The sequence below is a fragment of the Charadrius vociferus genome, unplaced genomic scaffold (genome assembly GCF_000708025.1).
Source record: "Charadrius vociferus isolate BGI_N301 unplaced genomic scaffold, ASM70802v2 scaffold370, whole genome shotgun sequence".
NCBI lineage: Eukaryota > Metazoa > Chordata > Aves > Charadriiformes > Charadriidae > Charadrius > Charadrius vociferus.
Window position 1 is genome coordinate 4,641,658 of NW_009646744.1, and position 22,555 is coordinate 4,664,212.

The 22,555-nt window shown below is 42.7% G+C and overlaps 1 protein-coding gene across 1 annotated transcript in view; it reads right to left on the reverse strand.

The window, feature by feature from the left end:
* Nucleotides 1–16,077: 16,077 nt before the first annotated feature.
* NME5 (NME/NM23 family member 5) overlaps nt 16,078–22,555 on the reverse strand; it is a 7,106-nt gene continuing 628 nt past the window's right edge. The window contains exons 2-5 of the mRNA XM_009891157.1: nt 20,910–21,115; nt 20,522–20,622; nt 19,399–19,517; nt 16,078–16,277 (exon numbers count right to left, since the gene is read on the reverse strand). Of these exons, the coding sequence (XP_009889459.1) occupies nt 16,191–16,277; nt 19,399–19,517; nt 20,522–20,622; nt 20,910–21,115 (513 nt within the window). The 3' untranslated portion in view covers nt 16,078–16,190. The remainder of the gene's footprint in view (nt 16,278–19,398; nt 19,518–20,521; nt 20,623–20,909; nt 21,116–22,555) is intronic.

Sequence of the window (22,555 nt, forward strand, 5' to 3'; positions counted from 1 at the left end):
GGATGGCTCTGGTGGAGAACTTGCACCATCGTCGCTGGCCCTGTGCCCCGTCAGCCTCTCCCCGCAGGCTGGCGTGGCTCGGAGGTTGATGTACCGCGGTGAGCACTACCTGCCCCAGTCCCCCTCCCCTCGACAGGTCACGTTGCTGCACAGCGACTGTCAGCGAACCGGGAATTGAGTTTATTTAATTGGCAAAGTGCTTTGCTGTTGACTGCGGACAGCGTCTGCTTGATATAGCGACAGGTCGGTGAGGGAAACGGAGCCAGGAAGGCTGCCCACGGGTGAGCCGCAGGCACAGATGATCTTTGCAAAGCGGTTTGGAGGGAGACGGATTTTGGCCCGGCACGGCTCCTTCCCACCCCAGCTGGGGGCTGCTCTCTCCCCCAACAGCCCACCAGCATCCCGCCGTTACCCCAGCCTGCTTCGCTTCGGCTGTTAAACCCCTTGCCTGGTGGATTACCTTTAATTTATGCCACCAGTGCCCTTTCATGGATTATAATTCCGTATGAGATGTTTGTGCTGTATCCTCCCCCCGTATTAAAGTGTCAGGAGTATATCCCCAGGCCATCCATCTTCAACGCTTCCGCATGGGCTTGGCAATTCTCTGACATGAATATTATGGCTCTCAATGCAGAGTCTCCATCACTCAAGCTGACAAGTGTTAGAATCTCCTCTCTTGAACAGGGTAAGTGACCTTTTCATATGCAGCGTAGATTCCCGGTCACGCTGCATCTGGTGCAGTGAAACCAGTGAGGGCCAGCAATTCCCTAAAGTCTTAAAAAACAAGTCACAGGTCCTTTTCAACTTGCAAAGCCAACCCTCAGCATGACAAAGTTAAAGGGCCTTAATCAGCCCCTGGTTAGCCCCTGCTAATGCCAGTCCCGTAGAGGAGGATGAAAAAGCATCTCTGCAATGCTTTCTGCAGGGTTTATCGACATGGATTTTCAGGGAAAGGTGGGGAATTTGGGTGTCTGGCTTGCTGGAGTGTATAGGAAAGATTTTTGTGACCAGTTAGTGACTTTGAAACCTCAACTCTAATCTTAAGCAAGATTTTTTCTTTTTTTAAGTGAGGTGCTTAAAGTTAGATCCCTAAAGCCTACCAGCCTGATTTTCAGAGCCGGTAAGCACCTGGGCTTCCCACAGCACGGGCAGTAGCTTCCCTCTACCTGTGCCATGAGAGAAGCAGAGGGAGACAACCACCCTTAAAAACCCTTCCAGCTCAGACTGTCACAGCTGTGCTGCAGCGGGGACACTCCAGCCCACGTTGCTCAGCAGAAAGGGGATCCTGTGGAACTGAAGCCCCCTCCCTGGAGGTGTTCAAGGCCAGGCTGGACGGCGCTTGGAGCAACCTGGGCTGGTGGGAGATGTCCCTGCCCACGGCAGGAGGGGTGGAACTGTATGATCTTCAAGGTCTCTTCCAACCTAAACCATGCTATGATTCTATGAACTGTGTGGCAATTCAAGTTAAATACCTCCTATAAAATTCATGTTACCCCAAGTCTTTGGCTAAACTGGTGCCTAATTTTTTTTCGCCTCTCTAGAGAGCAAAGGTACTTTGGTAGCAACTTCACCACCTTCCCCCTGTGAAGCTCCCCGTGGTGGCTCATCGCCAGCACAGAGCAACAGAAACTTGTTAACACCTTTTCAGCTCCCTCTTAATAAAGTCAAGGCAATTAACAGCTCCGCTATTTACAAAACAAATCCTCTTTGCAACACCTGAGAAAAAGAGTTACAAGTGTTTCCCAAACATTTCTCAGTTGGGGAGAACACCTACAATAACTGTCTATGGGGAGAACCTCTGCTCTCCCTGGCTGGAGAGGACAAGTCCATCTTCACCGTGAGTTCACGCTGTGCTTCCATCCGGGGGCCTGATCAGCAACCACGGGTCTGCTGGGAAAGTTTCTTCTCCAAGGCTTACTCCAAGGAGAAAGAGGTGTACAGGGAGCCAGGGTGTGAATTTATTGCCCACCCACTGGTCCTTCCTCACTTCTGCCTCAGCCACACGTGCTGGTGTACCACAGCCACTTTGTGGGTAAGGTAGGTTGTGCCCCTCCAAAGATGTCCTCACTGGTGCCTGGGGGGGAATGGGTAACGTACGGCAGATTTACACCTCTGCAGAGGGATTCACAAGCTCCCCCCCTCTTTTTCTGGTTCCCTGCTCTCTCCTAGGATACATCCCATGCCCCCCACTTTGCAAATCACTGCCCTGGCTTACAGTGCAGTAAATTCCCCCTTTTCAAACAAGCCCCGAGGAGATGAGCAATATAACAGAAGATTGATGGATCAGAGACAGTCAAATAAATGTAACTTGCAATGTACTTTCAAAATTAATTCCTTCCTCCTCTTTTCCTCTCCCGTCCCACTCTGCCTTCCTCCAAACACGCACAGTGGCCCATAATTTATGAACAAGAACAGTGATGTGTTCCCTTACTGAACTATTACTGGGGAGCAGAGGTGACCGCTGGGACAACTTCACACAAGAGCACTCCCAGCCAAAGTGGGCTCCGGCCAAACACTTCTGGAGTTCAGAAAATATCCTGTCTAAAGCCTATGTCATGTCTCAGACCCAAACTCATCCCTTCCAGAGGGTCTGAAATGCAGAGAGGAAAGGAGAGGGAGTTGGTGGTAACTCCAAGCGCAGTAAGGAGCAGAGGCTGATGGCCACAGCTAAGAAATGTTCACCAAATGCAGTTAGGAGGTAAAGAGTAGTAGCAGTCATGCGGGACAGAGCCAAAAAATGAAAGATAATAAATCTAAATCTGTTGTAGATGGGGAAAGTAGAGGTTTACAAGCAGAAGGACACAATGGGAAATAGAGAGGGAGATCTTGAGTAGTATTTTAGCTTTGCTTTTCTTTCTCTCTCTAGTTTTTCTTCAGAGTCCTATGCAACATTAATCGAAGCCACTTGTAGGCACATCCAGGAGAGAATAGCTCGTCAGGGGACATACGACCACAGAGCCTGGACAGTATACGGCCCTTAATTTCCTCCTCTGATGCTTTCAATAGCTCATGGGATGCCATAAAAGATGATAATGACAAGGTCAGTGGAAAGACTGTAAAACAGTGGGGAGAGGCACAAGCGTTACCTCACTTGGGCTCAAACTCGGGCCATGCACGGACCGAGTTTGCTGGTTGGAAGCTCTTCTGCTTGGAACAGTGGCTGCACTCCATGTCCCACCATACAGCCTGGCTGCCAGTGCTCAAAATGCACTGTGAGGAGTTAATTGGTCTGAAACATTGGGTTGTGGGGGCAGTGGGACTCTTGTCATTGCTTTAGATCAAGCCTGGCAGTTCAGTCGGTCACAGGCAAAGATGAGGAAGATGGTTCTCACCTTTCTTCCCAATTCCACAGGCTCTTCTAACTCACACCACTATGGCTCCTGGCCGGGCACTTCTAGGGGATCGTCCATCAAGAATAAAGCCGGCAGCTTTAATCACAATAATTTCTATTTCTCTCCCTTTTGCCCAGTGCCTTGAAGTTAAACCTACTCTGACCCAGATCTCCATCCCCACTCCTGCCAGGCAGCCACCTCTGCTGGCCAGCTGCCACCAACTCTGACAGGGACAAGGCAACTCCTCCCTGTCACTAAGTGGATTTTGAAGGCAATAAGCAAGAGAATAATTAAATTAACTCAGTCCCGAATACCTCCCGAGGTGCCGAGCGTTCCCAGCGTTGCAGCAGCACCGCAGGTGTCTGGGGAGCAGGTAATACCGGTCGGTGGCGGGCTGCAAATGTGGCTCCGGGGGACATCTCTGCTGGCACGGGAGCACTGGCGGCAGCCGATCCTGGACGGGAGCGCTGGGAAGAGACTCTCAGGATGGCTCTGCTCGAGCCAGCTTGGGTCCAGGAGTGAAACAGCTACGTTTAAACTTTGATGTGCTGAAGTTAATAAGCCTTATCCCAGGGCAAACACAGTGGTACTTCCCAGCTTGGACTACTTCATCCTCCTGGTTCTTTCTTGTCCCATCTGCGGGGTGCCAGGGCTATCATCTCAGGTAGCATTCTCAGCCTCTCTTTTACCAAACAGCCCACCATTTAAATTCCCTGTGAAACATCTATACCTTTTTGAAGGCAGCACATTCATTTCTCCCCCCTTCCCCAATCCACAACAGGTTGCAAGACTTGAATCCGGATTTGCGACAGCCCATGATTTGGGAGCGATCAGGTCACAGCCTTCGCTCAGCTCCAGCTCCAAGGTGTGCGCGGGGAGCCTGGGCCGGCGCTGGCCAGGATGAGTGGCAGGGCAGAGGACATCGCCGCTGCAGGGCTTTATCTCACCGATCGCCAGAGAGATCACAAATCACCGTCCCGTCGCTTTCAAGCAGTCGGGAGCTCTAAATTGTCCCTCTTATATCCAGACACCATCCCGTCTCCCAGAGCCAGGCCAGGTACGGTGATAAGGAGATAGTGTAAATGCTCAAACAGGATGGAGCCCAAAGTTCACAATTTCCTGTCCCTTAACCTAGCGAGTGCCATAGCTGTGGGAGACTCCGATTTAGGTCATTTTAGATTATCTCACTTTCTGGCTCTGGCCAGGGATTTGCCACCATTTTGCTTCAGTGAGGAGGATCTCAGATTTCACGTGACACTAAGTACGGGGTGCTTTGTATGTTTTAAGCACACATTTAATTACAGGGATGATCAAATAAATGTTTGGAAAGAGTAACAAATAGTGCTATGAAGAGAACTGAGAGCGGCAATCAGCTCCTTCCAACTCCTTTGAGTTTTAAACCCCAGGTGGGCTTTGGGGCACTTCCACTTTCTCTGTTCTGTGAAGAAAATGTAATTAATTTCCACATCACTGTGATTTGTTCAGTATCGTATTGCCCACCCTGCCTCGTAACCAAGCTAACCACCGGCAAAAACTCCTTAACTCCTTCCCTTGAAATTCAGCTGTAGCGGACACTGACCTCACCGCAGGGAACTGTTTTCCTGGAGACTTTTTCTAGCGCTAAAAACGCAGTTACATCTTGGGAGGCTATTAAATCCACATGTGAAAATAAACTCATCTATCATCTTGTGCGTGCAGTTTAGCTTCCTTTTAAGGAGATATAAATGCATTAGAGCATCCCATTAAAGCAATTTACAAATCCTGCTTTATTTTCCCAGACAGGCCATTCCTTCCTTGGAGATTCCTGGCTTTTGGGAAAATACATCAACTAAGGAGTCACAGAATAACAGCCGTGTCCTTCAGGTGCTACTCCCTGGAACTAACGCCACCCTGGCTTGTGTTTTGAATGATGGGCAGCTTTTCACACAGACCTCTTCACCCCCAAGATGCTTCTTTTTCACAGCTATGTGGTGATGGGGAAAAAAAAAAAAAATAAGGCCCAAAAGCTGGAAAAATGAAAGCAAAAAGCAGCGAAGCACTGCTGAGAGGAGGAGAAGGGTGCTTACAGGGTACAAGGAGACTTGCTGGAGAGATGTGCCCCACGGGAGCTGCGTTTGGCAGTGGTTTGTCACCGGGGTGGCAGATGTCTGGGAAGCGAAGGGGGAAGAGCTGCGGTGGCAGGTCCCTCCTCAGGTTTAGCCCAGCATTGTCCTCTGCTCTGTCGAGGGAAGGTCCATCAATCATCGTTCGGCGGCTATCGAATGGTCGAGGAACTTCTCCACAAGCACTGGGCTGCTACAGACAGTCAGTGGGCAACGGGACGTGAAATCTCTCCATCTCACCACTGTTTCTGTGGTGGACCAAAGACACGTCCACATTTTCTGAGATACCGGGGAAGACGCGCACACCCATCTGCTTGCTGAAAGACACGGATTCTCAAGACAGCTAAATAAAACAAACTAGAAAAGGAGTAACAGTAAAAAAAAAACAAACCACAAAACAAAAAACCTTAAGAAAAGGTTTGGATGTGCTGCTTTTCTTTCTTAATTCCAACTCTGTCCCTACCGCCATGGACACAGAGGGTTTCAGCCTGCTCCTCAGAGGTCTGGCTGCTAATCCACCCACCAGTCCTCCAGGAAGAAACGCTCTGGAGATTTCATCGGGGTTAGAAATAGTCCTCACTTCCCAATGACAGCCCAGCCGATAAGACAGCACTTTATGGTCCCCGCCGCTGCTGCGGTGGTGTGTTTTCCATTGCAAGCCACGCTGCGACAAATTACAAAAAGTGTTCTTTTGATGAAATGGGTTGCATAGGTAAGGCAGCTGATGATGTGCAGTTTTTATATTTTAAGTTTTTTAATGTATTTTTTTCTAAACACGGAGCATTTTTTGACACCCATTAATATTTTTTTTAAAATATTTTTGAAAAAGAAGTAACCATTTTCAATTTCTGACTAACTTCACAGGCCTGCAGTGCATGACATGCAAATGATACCACTGCAAATATGCAAACAGCCGGGGAAAAAGGTGAATAATATAATGCAGTTGCTTGGCAAAGAATCACAGCAGCCTGTATTCTCACTTAGAAATTTTTGAATGCGCTTGCTGTGATGCAAGAAGAGATCACAGTGGGACAGAAGCCTGGAGTCACCCAGCGTTGGCTTCCTGCTCCTCTGCCCCACCAGCAATAAGGTTTTGGGAACACTGAGAGGTCACCTGGAAACACCTCCGGGCTGCGGATAGGTTAGACAGCCTCGTCACAACTAAAATATTGTCCTTTTTAAGATGCCAGAGGAATGTGACATCCTCAAATTCGGCCTCAATCTCCTATTACCTCAAAACATCCTGAACAATGCATTTGACTCCCTGGCTGATTGTCCGGAGGAGCAGGCAACCTGCTTCCCAGGCTCTGGCACACGGGATGGTGGAAAAAAACAGATGTAATCCACTTCGGCAGTGATATATGTTTTCATATTACTTTGCTGCTATGTTTATTTCCACAGATTTTTTTGAAAAGTACTTGTTCAGGATCCTACGCATACCCAGTATACTTACTGGGTAAGCATAGACTCCTTCCACATGAATCACGTAAAAGGAACAGAATCTTTTGTGTTGATGCTGGCACTGGAGAGCCCTAGTTTCCCCAGGGAGCTGTGCACTCCGTGACACAGGACGCCTGGACCAAGCCCGTTGGTGTGCCAGAGCAAGACAATCAGAGCAAGATCATTAGAACAGGCTCGGACATCTCAGGGAAGGGCGTACAAGAGGAGTTTGTTAGAACAGGAGCAATGTTATGCTTCCTGCAATGGCAAAGACAAATGTATTGATTGGGCCTGAAAGGACATGAGAAAAGAAGATGACTTCTTCTCTCAGGACAGACCACTAGAACTAAGAGCCTAAGTCAGAAGAAGAGCCTACAGGTAAGTGATGGTTCAATTTAATTCATAAACCAAGTTTAACTGCTTTAGCAGAAATAAATAACTAAACAAAACCACAAAACAAAAACAAAACAACACCGAAGAAACCAACCAGGCTTGGGATCTGTTTTCTAAGTGTTTCAGGCAAAGAAAAATGCCCGATCTGCTGCAGTGGGCAGTCAAGTAAACTTACAGTGTGGGGGGTAAGTCAGACAGCTGATGCGGAATTCAGGAAAAGCGAAGGCGAGAATAAAACACGCCGTCAGCTGTTCACGCGGGCACAGCGCCCTGTACGCGAGGGGCACTGCGTGTCCTCCGAAGGCAAGGTCGAGACACCTTCTCAGGACATCGTCTCTGTACTTCCAGCCATTCAAGAAAGCAATAGCTCTTTGAAACTAGAGACTGATGCCAAAAAACCCTCTTGGTGTCCACCAAGGAAAGTCAGGTCCAACAGCACTGATGGCAAGGACACCCGTGTGGGGACCCTAAGGCAGCCTCTCTCCGCTCCAACCTCACTTAAAAGACTCCCCATCCCTTCTCTCGTCTCCCAGAGCCTTACTAATTTAGCTGAATGGGTTAATTGTGACTCATCTTATTATTTCTTCCAAAGAAAAGATCCAGAAAGTTACTGCATTCCCCTTAGGTGTCTGCACCCCCTGCTGTGGCCTGAACTTAAGACACCAGAGGAGCTGCAATATTAGCTGCACTGGAATGTTTTGGTTTTCCCTTGCAAAACAGGCCCATCTCTCCAAGTGTGAATGTGCTTCAGTTACCAAAACATACTCCAAGGGGAAAAAAGGAAATTTCCATAATTTTTTGGGGGTATTTAACTAAAGAATTCCCTTTTTTGTTGCAAGCAAACAGAAAAGGGCATGCCTCAACATGTTCCCCTTGGTCTACATACCAAGGTAACAAGAAACTTTTAAAAGACAATTTTTTTTCCTCTAAAGATTAAACAAGTTCCCGTCAGCAATCTGTCATCTCCCGACCGGTGTGCAAATCCCACAACCTCTGTGAGCAGAAACAATTCAATGTTACACATGCGTGCACACAAAAGACACTTTTTTTTTTCTGGAAAATCCTCTTGGCAACAGGTACTGCTCTTTCACATGCGCAGGTGGGTTGGCACACACGAAGGGGGGCATCGGAAAATTCTTCTGTGTTTAAACTTTCTCAGCCATAAGGAAGAAAACCTGCAGCAGAACTGCAAATTAATACTAGGTGACAATAAAACTATTGATTTTCATTGGAACGGGATAGATAAATAAAGATCCAATTTCTTGTCAGTACAAGGGAGTGAAAAACCAAAAGCTGCCAGTTTATACTGTCAGGACGTGACGTTCTCAGGTTGTACCCAAATTGACATAGTAGCGTTCACCTCAGTAGAATTATACCAGATTATAATGACCCAACATCATCTTCTGCAGTAAATCTATAAAAGCACACATAAAACTGTTTGTTTCATTTTAAAAATATACTTTACCTTACACCTTTTCCCTCACGTCAGCTGATGAAATCACATCAACTGTGCCCCGAAAAAAAAGCAGTTAGCGGGGAAAAAAAAAATCGCTAGAAAATGTAATTGTCCGTCAGCCTTTGCTCTCTTTGTCTGGGTCAGTCCTACCTACACAGACCTGTGACAGTCACTGAGCTGAGCAGAGTTCAGTAAGAACATTAATATTTGCATAGGCAAACATTTTCTTTCAGTGTTGCAGGAACAGAGGAAGACACGGGCAGCCGAAGCCGAGTTTGCAGAGAAGAGGAACATGCCCGTCCTCATCTGGCCTTTTCTCTACCTGTCCTCTTTGTTTCGCAGCTCCAAAAGACGGTCTAAGTGAACACACTGTGTGGTTTCCTCTTGGATCTTCGCCTTTAGTGGATGTAGATGGCCACACAGAGCAAAAAGCAAAACAGCCGGAGATGCCGCTAGGGCAGAGGAACACGGCTCCTCCCAGTCACGGGCTCATCCGTGTCGCTGGAGCTGAGTTAGTGCAGTCTCGGCCCTGCGCTCCAAACCTGCCGGTCCTATGCAGACGCGACATCAGAACCATGCCAGCTCCGCTCATTTTCACTTCCACGGGTGAAGCGTGACTTCTGACAGCCCCCCAGCCTCCCTCTGCCGCAGCTGTTATGTAAAAGTTTTCTTACGACTATTTTCAGTTGAAATGTTGCTTTGGCTTCAATTTATTCCCACTAAACTGAGTTTACGTGTAACTGTTACTGCAATGCCTTAACAAGAGACATGCTAAAATACCGCTTTTTCCTTTACTATAAAACATTCTCATAAGATATTAGACCAACTGATTCTTTAAGGTTATTCTGCAATACATGTTATTTTTAAAAAGAAGCCTTGGCTGGACTGAAAGAAAACAGGCCACTAATTTCTGACTGCTGATTTAGTAAGTCCAGAAGTCATTAACAGACGTGTAACAGGCGTTACTACAGCGAAAGCAACTTTCTTCATTAAAACATCATATCACACACAGAGAAATTCTCTACCCATATTCAAGTCACAGCCACTGCTTCTAAAGAAACATTTCAAACCTCGGTATGCCAAATGATCCAAGCCCCAAACAACTGGCAAACCTCGTGAACACCGGTGTTAAACTCCCCATTCCTGTGTACGAGTGGGTACTTAAACGTGCAGATCCCAGCAGCGTGTACGCAGGAACCATCTGCTCGTGCAATTACCCGTATTTCCCCTCCACGAGGGGTGCACGAGCGCTGATGCTGTAAGAAGTGGAGGGTTTAACACGGAGTCCCCGAGGTACTGGATGATCATGTGAATGTTGATGATGATGATCATGATCATGCCCATGTTCAGGCGGGAAAACTGAGATGTTAGGCACATGGAAGACTGGTGGACAAGCCTGAACTCAGAGCTCAGTAGGCTTGACTTGTATTCTGTTCCCAAAAAGACAGTGGAAAGACTTCCTCCACATTAACTCAGGGGACATTAGATTGGGCTGCAGACGCAGTACACAGGGCCGAACCTCCTTAACTACAGGCGGGTGTTTCTTATTGAAGAGGGATACTGATATACTGCTCAGCTGATACGACACAAAGCTGGAACTAAGGAGAGATGGCTTTTATTTTTTATCCTCCTGCTGCTCCAAAGGATGACCTGAGGAGAGTCATTTCACTTCTCAGTCCATGACCTTCACACTTGGACCATTTGTGTACTGCCAGTTCCCTTGTACAGCATTCCCTACTCTGCCGAGGAGAAGTGTTAGGTATTGTTATTAAAACTATGTTTACGGATTACTTAAAATTGTTCATTCCAGGAATCCCATGTGGTCTTAAAAAGAAACATTTTGCAAAGAATGAGCAACCGTTAATGATACATCATGGCTGCTTTGCAGTGCGGTGCCATTCTTCATGTGTAATGATGAATTAATAGCAACCACAACACTAAGTTTGGAGAATGCCTCAACACTGGGTCGGTGCTCAGGTGAAGCAATGTTTTCTTGCAGTAGGTTAAAAAAAAAAAAAAAAAGCAATAAAAGGCTTAAGAACCATCACAGATCGAAACTACATGAAGCTAATAATCAGTATGATAAACTATCATTTACATGAATAGGAAATTGAATGGCCATTTCATTTCCTACGCCTTTGTTGTTCCCATTCAGTTGCGCTGATGGTGCTATTCAGGGAAGCCAGCATGGGGCCTGTTTACAAGAGAACTTTGCAAAACAAAGACAGTCACGGTCAAAACTTTGCTGGTCAATTCAGTATATTTACATGGAAGACCTCTGAAGAAGAAGAAAAAAAAAAAAAAAAAGGTATTCTGAAATAGCCTCATGGGATAGTTTAGTTGGAAGTGGGCAGTAGCAGGGAATGATCTCGCAGCTATCTACATGTGAGGTGGCCACAGAAAAAAGCATCTGATTTTCAAACAGAGCCTTGATCAAACTTTCCTCGTCCAGGCAAAAAATACCATTGCACAACCCCCTTAGCAAAATGGCAAATGACAACGTGTTCTGCACGCACAAAACAGTATCGGCCCAGTCTAGCTCCAGAGAAATCTGGCACAAACTCTTTGTTTTCAATATGAGCAGAGAATGTGCCATGCCAATGTCTGACAATACATTTTGGACATACGTACAATGCACCAGCTGAGCAGCTCCCAGGAATGATCTGATTTTCCTTCTTTCTTTTAACTAAGAGAACGGAATCACTCCAGATTTACAATGAAGCAAACTGAAAGCACAGTCGGAACCACTGTTTTAAGAAGACCTTACTATGCTATAACTTTTCACGGTTCAGTTGCTAAATTACACATTATAAAAATAAGTAAGTGCAATTGAGAGACTGTGTTAATCTCAGAAGTTTAAACATCACCCTGTAATGACTGCTTTATATTGGCCCATAGTAAAGTACTTTATGGGCCATGCAAGAGATTTATCCGCATGCGTACGTTAAATACTCCTGGGAATTTTCTCACATAGAGAGATGAGGCCCAGCTGACACAAAACTAAATACGTACAAAACATTGCCGTCATTCACACTGGAACAGGAATGCCACCCAGTAAGAAAAAACTTTACAACACCTAAAAGAGATAAGACCCGATAGCCAGCATAGCAATAAGATGTTGCTTTTGGAAGTGCAAAATTTCCTAACCTGACAATCAGTGCAGATTCTGGAAACGTAACAAAACCCAACTGTCTCCTTGCAAGGAAATGAGAGCTTAGGCCTTGACTATAAATAAATTATGAAGAAGCATGGGTGGTTTGCAGAGTCGTTTACTAAAGCCAAGAGTATTTAGAGCCAAATTAGTTTCTCGCACATAAAAATTCCCTGGAATTCGGGGTGAGTTTATACGTGATTTCTCGCCCAGGCAGTCTGGGGCTGACAGTCTGCACCCAACTGCCTTTCGCAGTTCTCTCTAGTAACACAGAAGGTCCATCCTGGCTGACTAAGAGGTGGCACGTGAGAAGACTTTTAAATAAAGTAAATGTGATGGTAAAGAAGTTGCAGATATGGTACCAGTGTCTTTTTTTTTTTTTTTTTTTTAAATAATCATGCTCCCCAATAGCACTACAGCTAAGCATGAGTCAGTCAGGTGTTCCCAGGGGACAAAATATGATGCCATATAAAAAAAATGTAAGTATACCCAGCAAGGCACTACATGAAGAACGTTGTATGAAAGCACCACCTCCCTCAGCTGTAAAACACTCACAAGCAGTAAACTGAAGAGAATTCTTAATCCTTCAGTGTTATCATTATTAGAGTATCATTCACCCACTTGTCGGCAAGCTGCCTTCTTCTCCCACCAACTGCTTCGTCTTACAACAATGCCTCATTTCTGGCTCAGAAGACCAACAATAGGCTCTCCCCTGAGCTTACGGCAGCAGCTCCATGACCACTTGGCAGGAGGCAGCATAACAGTAATTTGACAAGCGTCTTCCCAAGGAGACTCAACACATCAGTCACGCTGCTGACACTCCACACCCGGAGGAGCTCATCCAGACTATGGAATATTTCTAGGTACAGGCAGCTGCTCTTGATTGACCATCCAAAAGAGAGCAAGTTTTTCCGTTTCACTAACAGCAGAACAGGAAAGTACCTATTTCCTGCGATGGTCCTTGCAACATTGCCATGCTGGTTTGAGTCAAGTCTGCTCGAGTAAAGCAAAGCAGCAAGTAATCAGCAGAAAGGACTGAAGTCCTATTTCTAGTCCAAGAACAAATCTACTGACTGGCATCTAAAAGGAAACAGCACTGCAAAAACAATTGTAAGTTACCTTCTTATGATGTGCAAAGAGTCTCTCTTTCCAACAAAATTTCAGATTTTTTAAAAAGGAAATTGAAAAATCACAGTATTTTCACCACAGTATTTTCAGAGAATGCATTATTGTTGGTTAGTGCCAAAAAGGACCAACATTTGCTGTCCAGAATAATATGAATTATCTTGATCTGACTGCTCCAACTTAATGAATTAAAATTAACTAAGACCCTTGTGTCTTTAAATAGAATCTGTCGTTCTAATATGGCATCAAAAAAAGTAGAGTTTTAGTCACTCCTTTCCTTCCTATAGTGCCATGAGAGAAACATCCATCAGTTTATCATCAATACACCAATTTTGCTCAGACAGCTGTTGTTTAAAGAACAGTCAAGATTAATAACGTGAATGAAGGAAGACAGACAAATCCTCTCTTCTTTTTCCATGTGAGAAAGACAAGGGTTTGCAAATCTCCATATGTAACACTTTTTTTTTTTTTTTTTGCTTAAAGTTACTAAATGAAAGCCCTAAGCTCTGAACAGCAACTCATTTCTGAAGCTCGGCATGCTGGAATGTTCTGACTTATGTTCTGACTTCTGCCATCTTTAAAATATGTTCAAGGTTCCTGGCAGTTTAACTGCTCTTAAAGATAATAAATCCCTTATGAGACAGGAAGGCTGAACAATCATATACTTCAGACTAGCTCAATCTGTATAGTTCCAAGAATAACTTCCAGTGCAGGTGATAGCAAGCATATGATAAGCAAAGTTCCAGGGGAAAGTTTGTTGAAAAAACAGAATTATGGGAAACAGACTGAACTGCTAGTTTTATGGACATAGCTCTATTCCAGCACTCGGGCAGTAAAACTAAAATGAACTCCCTCAAAGTTAAAAATACCCAATAAAACTCAATAGGCAAGGTAATTATTTTGACTCGACAGAGGGAGAAGACAGGTCACTTGTCCCTACAGAGAGCAGTTTACCCTGCTGACACCAAATAGTAAGACATCTTTCAGTTCATCTGTTTTTTCCAAAGTTACGTTTTCAGTGATATGGATTTATGACACTGGCCAAGCCTACACCACTGCGGGCCAAAGGAAAACATGAAGACCAAAAGAAACGTAAGCCGAACAGCTTCTCCTGTGGTGTCACAGCTCCCCCAGGGGACCAGGCTGGTTGTCCACTTTACATTCCCAAACAACCTTCTGCCCACATCCTCCTTATTAATGCTGGTTCCTCAAGAACTCAGCAGTGAGATTTGCTGGATCAATACTTGTCCCAGGTGTACAGATACAGTGAGTTAGGATGGCACCCAAGGGACAAAGGTATCTTCTCTCTTTCTACCTTTCCCTCAGAAAAATTGAAGTGAACACCATTCAGCAATTGAAGGCGTTAGCTCTAATATTGGAGAATAAATTCATGATAGACATACACTTGAATGACTGAAAATTTATATTGTATGGGTTATAAAGGTAACATTGGCAACATCAGTTGCTTTTGCCCCTTCTTCTGGCAAGGACCCACATAGTCTAGATGGAAGTTATGATCTTCTATAGATACAATAAAACTAACACAGGTCTGTCACAAAAGCAAAACTGAAAACTCCAGTGGTAACATAAAGGAGATATTTATTGTCAAGCAGTGTCACATCAAAATAAGTAAGCAAATGTCATAGTAACTAAGAAAATACAGGAAAATGTCTTGTGAATTCACCGGATTTTAGTTTCCGGCCTCTTCAAAAAAGAAATTTTTGGTTTGGCTGACAGGAAGCCACAAAGCGCAACTGTCCTGTAATCAGAGCAATCAGACATGTATGGGGACAATAATTATAGCAACATAAATTAGTTGTAAACAGATCTGTTTACTGTGTTTCTAACCACCTCATATTTTTTTCCTCCATATTTGAGGCTTGCTTTTTTTTTTTTCTTCTCCTAAAAGTCCAAAGATTTTTAGGTCTTAGTACTGTAGGGGCCAGTTTTCTAAATGTTTAATCTCTGGGCTGGCAATAGCGGTTTATTCCACTGAGAAGATAAACAATTAGCTTAAACAAAGTTTAATGTTACAGACAAATGACTTATGTTTCTGGTAATTACTCAAGTTGGGGAAGCAAGTTTTTTCACGAAACAAATTATGAAATTGCTTGTTTGTTTAGTATTAGTCAAGCATGCTAATACTTAAGAGTTGTGTAAATCACATTGTTTTCTCCATCCTAGCCAGTCAAACCACAAGATACAAAGCCTGAAGTTAATAGTGCAAGTATGGCTCTTCAGAAAATTAAAAAGCCTGCCAGAAAACAGTCCAGTTACTTTAGAAAATGTATTAGTGCAGGATTAACGCATTGCCTGTTGAATAGCATGGCCCCTAACCCATTCTCTTGAAATTTTGAAATAGAACACATTAAAGTCCAAGAGTAAACAACAATAGGAGGAAAACAACAGAAATCAGCATACCTTTTAAGCACAGGAGAACACAGAAAACACCCTTAAGGTGAGCTGTTCCAATTAAGCACCTTTCTTTCAAAGAAATGTTGGAAGACAGCATTCGTCCTTGACTAAAATATGCCTTCTTGTGATTTGAAATGGAAATCAATGATTTATTTGTAATCACTGTGCCTTTTGCCACTGAGATGGGAAAGGTACATTCAATGTAACTCCAAATAAATCCTTCAAATTACATTCTGACAAAATATATCAGGCTCAAGTGAATCATCTTCAAGAGTGACCTTAGCTGGGTGATGTAATCAGTAATTAAAATTCTTAAGTTGCTAATGTGCCTCCCATAACTGTTTTCTAAGTTACGTCCAAGTACCTCCCTTCCTATTGGAATTTGTGTCTGCTAAAAAAATGCTGAAACATAACTCAGCACAGGACAGCTGTATGTCATTTGGGAATCTGCACTGGTGTATATAATTTTGTTCTCCCTCAAGAGCCAAACCAAGATAAATGGGGAAAATAGCAGTTAAGTCACACCTGATGATCATTTTGTCTTTTTCTAATCACTGTAAATTTATCATGTAATTCTACATTCACGATGTCAATAGAAAAGCTGCTAGAACTATTAAATCCTGGTTAAGTGTAAGGTTATGCATCCCATGAAGACACAGGTAGTTGTGACAATAACATTTACTTCAGATACTATTGAGTACATAGCCAAGGGATACACTGAAAGCGGTAACATATATCTGTAACTTGGAATGCTTGAGATGGTTTCCACTGAGCTCTCACCCCTGGTGCTCTTCCTCAGTGACGTGATGTTGTAGCCTAGGTTTATTGGGATTGTGTTCAATCAACCAGTCAGCAAGCCAAGTCTGCAGAACAGAAAAAACCCACAAACATCATCTTCAGTTTTCTGTTGTTCTCTATTGAGAGTATGGAAGAACATTAAAAGCATCATTTGAAACCTCTAATACAGACACCCTCCTACTGTGCTGTGAAATTAAGACCTTTCAGAAAAAAAATACAAATAACGCTTTTTTTCAAAATGTTATTTTACATCCTCCCAGATTATATTGCTTTTGAACAATTCACACTGACCTTTAGAAGACAACTTTTCTGGACAATGTCTATCATTGCATATGTATAAGAATATTTGAGCCATACTTCAAATAATCCAGACAACTCTTTTGGAATGAGGCTGTACAATATGTATGGAACTACTAAATGAAATATTACTCCTGACAACACTTACAGATACTTGTAATCATACAAGATATCATACAGGTATCTAGTAATCATTCATTAAAAGTGCCAGTCTTCTGCACTGAAATCACCTTATAGTACCTAAAACTTAAAAGTAAAACATGGTTACTTTTTGAAACTAATCTTGTAAGTTTTCCAGCAAATTGTACTTAAATAAGAATGCGCGGGGTAGGAATGCCATGAGTCCTAACTTCATCTGCCAATGTTTTGTCCTGGCCTTAGGCAAATGAATCCTTTCCCTCGATTTCTCCAATTGTAAAGAGAAGTTTTTAACATCCTTATTTGCTTCACAAGGCTGTTGACGATTTTCTGGAATGCAGAGTACAGCAAGCTTCATACCATACTGTGAAGTGAAACAACTGATAGAATAGTAGACCAGTAAGGTAAGCAATACTCTCCTTTTACTACCAGGTACAAAAAGATTGGTTCGCAAAGAAAGAAACAACTAGCAAGTGTTAGGACAGTTCTCACAGGTAATCAGCAATAGCAGGAGAACAGTAAGAACTCAAGACAGAAATGGAAGACAAACAAACAAAAAATAATAATCCCAAAATACAAAAGCCCTTAGAAAGACTATTTGTGTAATTAGAAATGTTTAAATCATTTGAGCCTGATTAAATTTATCCTGTGTTACTTAGGGAATTGACTGAGACAACCTCTGTGCTGCTAGCAAGTATTTCTGAGTGGACAAATAGTTTCTGATGCCATCTTCAGAAAGGAAAAAAAAAAAAAAAAAAGAGGAGCCAAATCACCGCAACTTCAATTTTTCAGTTCCTGGAAGGCTACTAGAAAAAAAAAAAAAAAAAAAACAAAAACATTCCATCGATCTCCCTGTAAGTCACCTATCAGATAACAAACTGAAAAGCAGTACCCAACATATACTTCTGAAAAAACAGTTGGAGGAAACCAATATTATTTTCCTTCTGTTACAAGGTCACAGACATTATGGACAGGGAAGAAGGAGCAAATAGCACGTTTACATTTTAGTAAAGCTATTGACACCATTTCATATAGCTTTATAACTTTCTTCCAAGCAAGAAAGGAAGGAAAGCATGGTCTCGAAGTTACTATTAGTTACCACATAACTGGTTAGAAAATTGTGCTCGGAATGCAGAGGTTAATTGGAAGCAAAGCCAAACAATGAATTAGAGAAATGCAACTTAAAAGGGCAAAGGAAAAAAATCAGTTTTTGATACAGTGAAGAAATGACTAAAGGGAAAAGAGATGGTAATGCTATTCAAATATGCAATAGCTTGCTGCAAAAAATATTGAGATATTACATTGTCTCCACTGTCCTCTGGGGATAGTAAAAGGGGGTGGGGGGGTAATGGGCTAAAAATTGGAGCACAGGAGATTTAGGCTAACTTTTAGTGAAAGCTTTTCAACTAAGTAAAGTAAGCACTGAAACAGATTGCCCAGGGAGACTGTAGATTCTACATCATTTGGAGTGCTAAAGACGAGGCCAGACAAACATTTGTTAGGAATGGTTAGATACAATTGGCCTGGCCTTTGGGCAAGGGGGTGGATGAAAAGACTTCTTCCTAACTGTTTTCTCAATTTCTATGGTAACAGTGCCAAACATACAGATAAAGTGGACGGGTTATAAAGCTGGAACAATCACAGTACATTTAATCTGACCCCATGTATACCACATAGATCATAGAAACACCCCTGCATTATTTTTCAGGCTTTTTTTCTGAAATGTATCTTTTAGAAAAATGCAATGTTGATTAAAACCTGATAATGATGTAGAATCCCCCACAAGTGCCAGTAAATTGTCATGCTGATTAATTATCTGCATTCTTAAAGAAGTACTAGTGTGAACGACTTGAACTTTAAGAATACAAAAAACATTTACCACATTTTTCCAGATGAAAGAAAGCTAATTTTGTTTAGGGGCTGAAAAAAACCAAAACACCAGCACTGCCAAAAAATCCCAACACGCAGTTAACTCTAGTCTTTCCACTAAGAACTGTAATTTGAACGACATCCAGGGTTAAAAGGAATAATATGTGACAGGAGGGCAAGATACATCAGCTTGATAACTAGAAAGGGGTCACAAGAAGACAGAAGAATTTTCCGTAGGTCAGTTTGACTATTCAAGATAAGTTTCACCCAAAAGAGTAACAATTCATTTTCCTGGTGAACTGTGGAGCAACAGAAGTAAGTGCTAATCAATGCTGTATAGTCAAAATAATAGTTTTTCCTAAAGAAGAATTGATAATATTAATTTAAACAAACATAACAATGACAAAATATAGACAGCCTTCCTAAGAACTCTACAGTATTTTACCCAACTATGTAACTACCACCGGTGTGATTAGTATCTGATCTCACTTAGTATCTGTTGTGTGAGAGCTATTCGGTCTCAAACTCACCTCAGAAACAGCAAATAAAGTAAAAACTTGTATTTGACATCATGTGATAGTACCCATTTACCTTTCCAGTGTGTAATAACTATGTGTTAGAAAGAGCATTATAGAAGTCACCTAAAAAAACTGGTCATTTCATCAAGGCTGATTTCATTTAGTCTTGGCCCTCATTTTATCTGTTAACAAACCAATCAACTTCTTGAAAGGCAAATGTTATTTGATTAACTCATTAGCAGGTAGCTAAAACAGCACAGTGCAGCGCTCTAACAAGAGTAGCTTTCCTGTATTCAGGGACTTTCCTAATACAAACTATACGTGTCACAGAACATACAACGCAATACAGATGTGCTGTACATACCATTGGATCTGCCGGCTTCTCTTTGCACAGCGCAGTGAGCCCAGCTAGTAACGTAGGCTTTACATAAAGGTTCAAGTAATCCCTAGCTCTTTGTCCAGCTGGAATTGGCTCCAAGATCACTGCAAAGAGTAACCACAGGTGTTGGAAAGCAGCTTGTAGTGTGATTAAAAAAGACATTCTTTCAAAGGTTGTTTATATATGAGGTGCTGTTTTCCTTAATAACACATGTTTTTTCTAGCTCCTCCCACAACATATTGCAAAGAAACTACCTGAACCCCTTTACAATGTCCCTGAGGTCATCTTACTAATTATAGACAGTTATGAAAGGGAGAAAATCAGATCATCTGGGGAAAACCTGTGTCCCTGAAGATGCATTGGGGGCAGGAGAGAAACAATATATCCCATGTTTAGTACTTCTTTCTTGCAGTGTGAAGTTGGTTTCTGAAGACCCTCATCTTAAGTCCAGCTTTATCATTAGGGTGAGGAGCAGGGACATGGTTCACAGTGGGTAAAGTTTGTAGGGAAGTGTAACAGCTTTTATTAAACTACCTGATACAGTTGACAGAAACACACAAGGTTTTTTTTCTAGCTGTTTCCCTTACACCTTTCTGTCAAAGAGCAAAGTCATCTTTCAACTGTTACATTACAAACAAGAGATGCTCTCCCAGCCTTTCCAGGTTCTGTGGCACTTAACTTTGAAATTGCACTATCATGTGAGCATCCAGCTGCTGCTGAACAGGAATTACTCAGCCTGAGCCCAAGAAAAGACTCAGTCTTCTCAAGCCAACAGGAGTTCCCGAGGCTGACAGTGCCAGAAAGACATGCTGGAGTGTAATAGTTTCCCATTTCCTCTCATTTACCAGCTTTGCCTGCTCCAATTCCCAGACACAGAGTTTGAAAAGTAGAAGCAATCCCTGTAACTATAATGGCTTTTCAGATATATTTTGGTACACCTTTCATAGCAGAAAATATCAGCTTATGCATAAAGAGACTCACATTCTCATAAAGCAAACAAACCCTCTTCCAAATACAATTGTATCTAGAGTCTGGACAGAGACAAGTAATAACAGGGAAGCACACTATCCTCCTGAAGATTAGCAATGTATTATCTGCACCATTTTACCTTCTGGAAACATGAATCGAATTTCTCTTTCTGCTGTGGAAATGTTGAGACTGCCGTGTAGTGCATTCCTCAGATCATCAGTCCCATAGATTGCTCTTAAGCTAAAAACAAGAGAAGAAACTGCTTGGTAGGCAACGGCAAACCCCTTCCAAGTCTCTACAGTCTGAGAGCATATAAAAGCAATATATATGGACTAATTAACAAAGCATTGGCTTGATTTTGTTTTAAAAATAAATATGTAGCTACCTAAAATTTATGTTCATGCACTCAGCATTCTCCATAAAATGGGTGAACTTTACATACTAAAAAACACACATGAGAAATTCTGGTTTCAGTTAAAAGAAAGACAAAATCCTACCGAGTTCACCAAGACCAATCAGTGAGTTACCTGTGAGGGTGAGTTCTCTTAGCTCTTATGCTGTTTGATGGTCCAAGCAATTCCTTCCAGTATGAGACTGCACAATGTCTGGCAAGAACCATAGCAACTAAAGGTCCAGAACTCATATAGGCTGTTAAATTGGGAAAAAACACTTTTCCATATTGGTCTGCATAAAAGTTGCTACATTGCTCTGGGCTTAACTGGAGCTTCCGTTTCTATAGTGTGTAAAAGGGGAAAAAAAAAAAAAAAAAAAAAAAAAGAATGAAAAGGAGCTTGCCAAATTAACATAGCTTGCTACCTCAGGTAGGATACAGACCTCTGGTGCAGCCAAATCTTCAAGTGCAGAACAGAAACAGAGTAACTTCCAAGCCTAATCTGATTCTTCCAGATCTGATCCTTTCTGAGATACAGAGTAACAAAGAGCAAGAGTTTTCCCAGTTAATTAAGCGACCAAACAGGCCATTTGAATAAGATGTGACTTTAGCCTTGGCAAACTGCAGCATTTTATAACTGCTGGATGATTTAAAGTACAGTCAGGGCACTGTACAGAAAAAAGTGAAGAGCATTACAAGGGCAGGATTTAATTACTCAGCTGCTCCAGCATAGTGTTCTACTTTTAAACAATTTTCTCTTCAGCCCACACCGTTAATTATGCAATTGTTCTATTTTTCATTCAGTAGTCATGCTTTATGATTCTCACAATAGCTGCCTAGTCCGCAGGTGGCCAGGATTAGGACACGTTTGGGAGGTTATCAGAAGGCACAGGGCAGTCAAGAAAAGAGAAGTAAAGAATTTTTTTTAAAAATGCATTCTTTGAGCCCGAACTTACACGACACAAGAGCACCACAAATCCAGATTCCTAATTATTTTGGTACCAAAAGTCGCTGGAGACATCAGAAGATGTTCAGTTTTGGGCCCCTCACTACACGAGGGACCATTCAGGTTCTGGAGCGTGTTCAGAGAAGGGCAACGGAGCTGGAGCACAAGGCTTATGAGGAGCGGCTGAAGGCACTGGGGCGCTTCAGCCTGGAGAAAAGGAAGCTCAGCGGAGACCTTATCACTCTCTAAAGCTCCCTGAAAGGAGGGTGTAGTGAGGGGGGGTCGGTCTCTTCTCCTAAATGACAAGTGATAGGACAAGAGAGCATGGCCTCAAGTTGTGCCAGGAGAGGTTTAGATTGGATATTAGGAAAAATTTCTTCACCAAAGGGGTTATCAAACATTGGAACAGGCTGCCCAGGGAAGTGGTGGAATCACCATCCCTGGAGATACTTAACAGACATGCAGATGTGGTGCTGAGGGACGTGGTTTTGTGGTAACTTGGCAGCGTTGGGTTAATGGTTGGACTCGATTCTAAAGGTCTCTTCCAACCAAAACGATTCTATGGTTCTATAAGGCACTACACAAGTCCTGTTATTAAAACCACAACAAAACAAAACAAAAAAACAAACAAACAAAACAAACCCAAACATCTCTCTCATTTTCTGATACATTTTGCATAAATAAAACAACCAGAAAGGTAACGGAGGAAAATGAGAAAGAGCAAACGTGAAAAGGGGGCATTTAAAAGAATAAGAAAAATTATTACATTTCGGGGAAAAAAAAAAAAAAAACACACAAAAAAACACCAAACCCCCCCCCCCAAAAAAAAAAAAAAC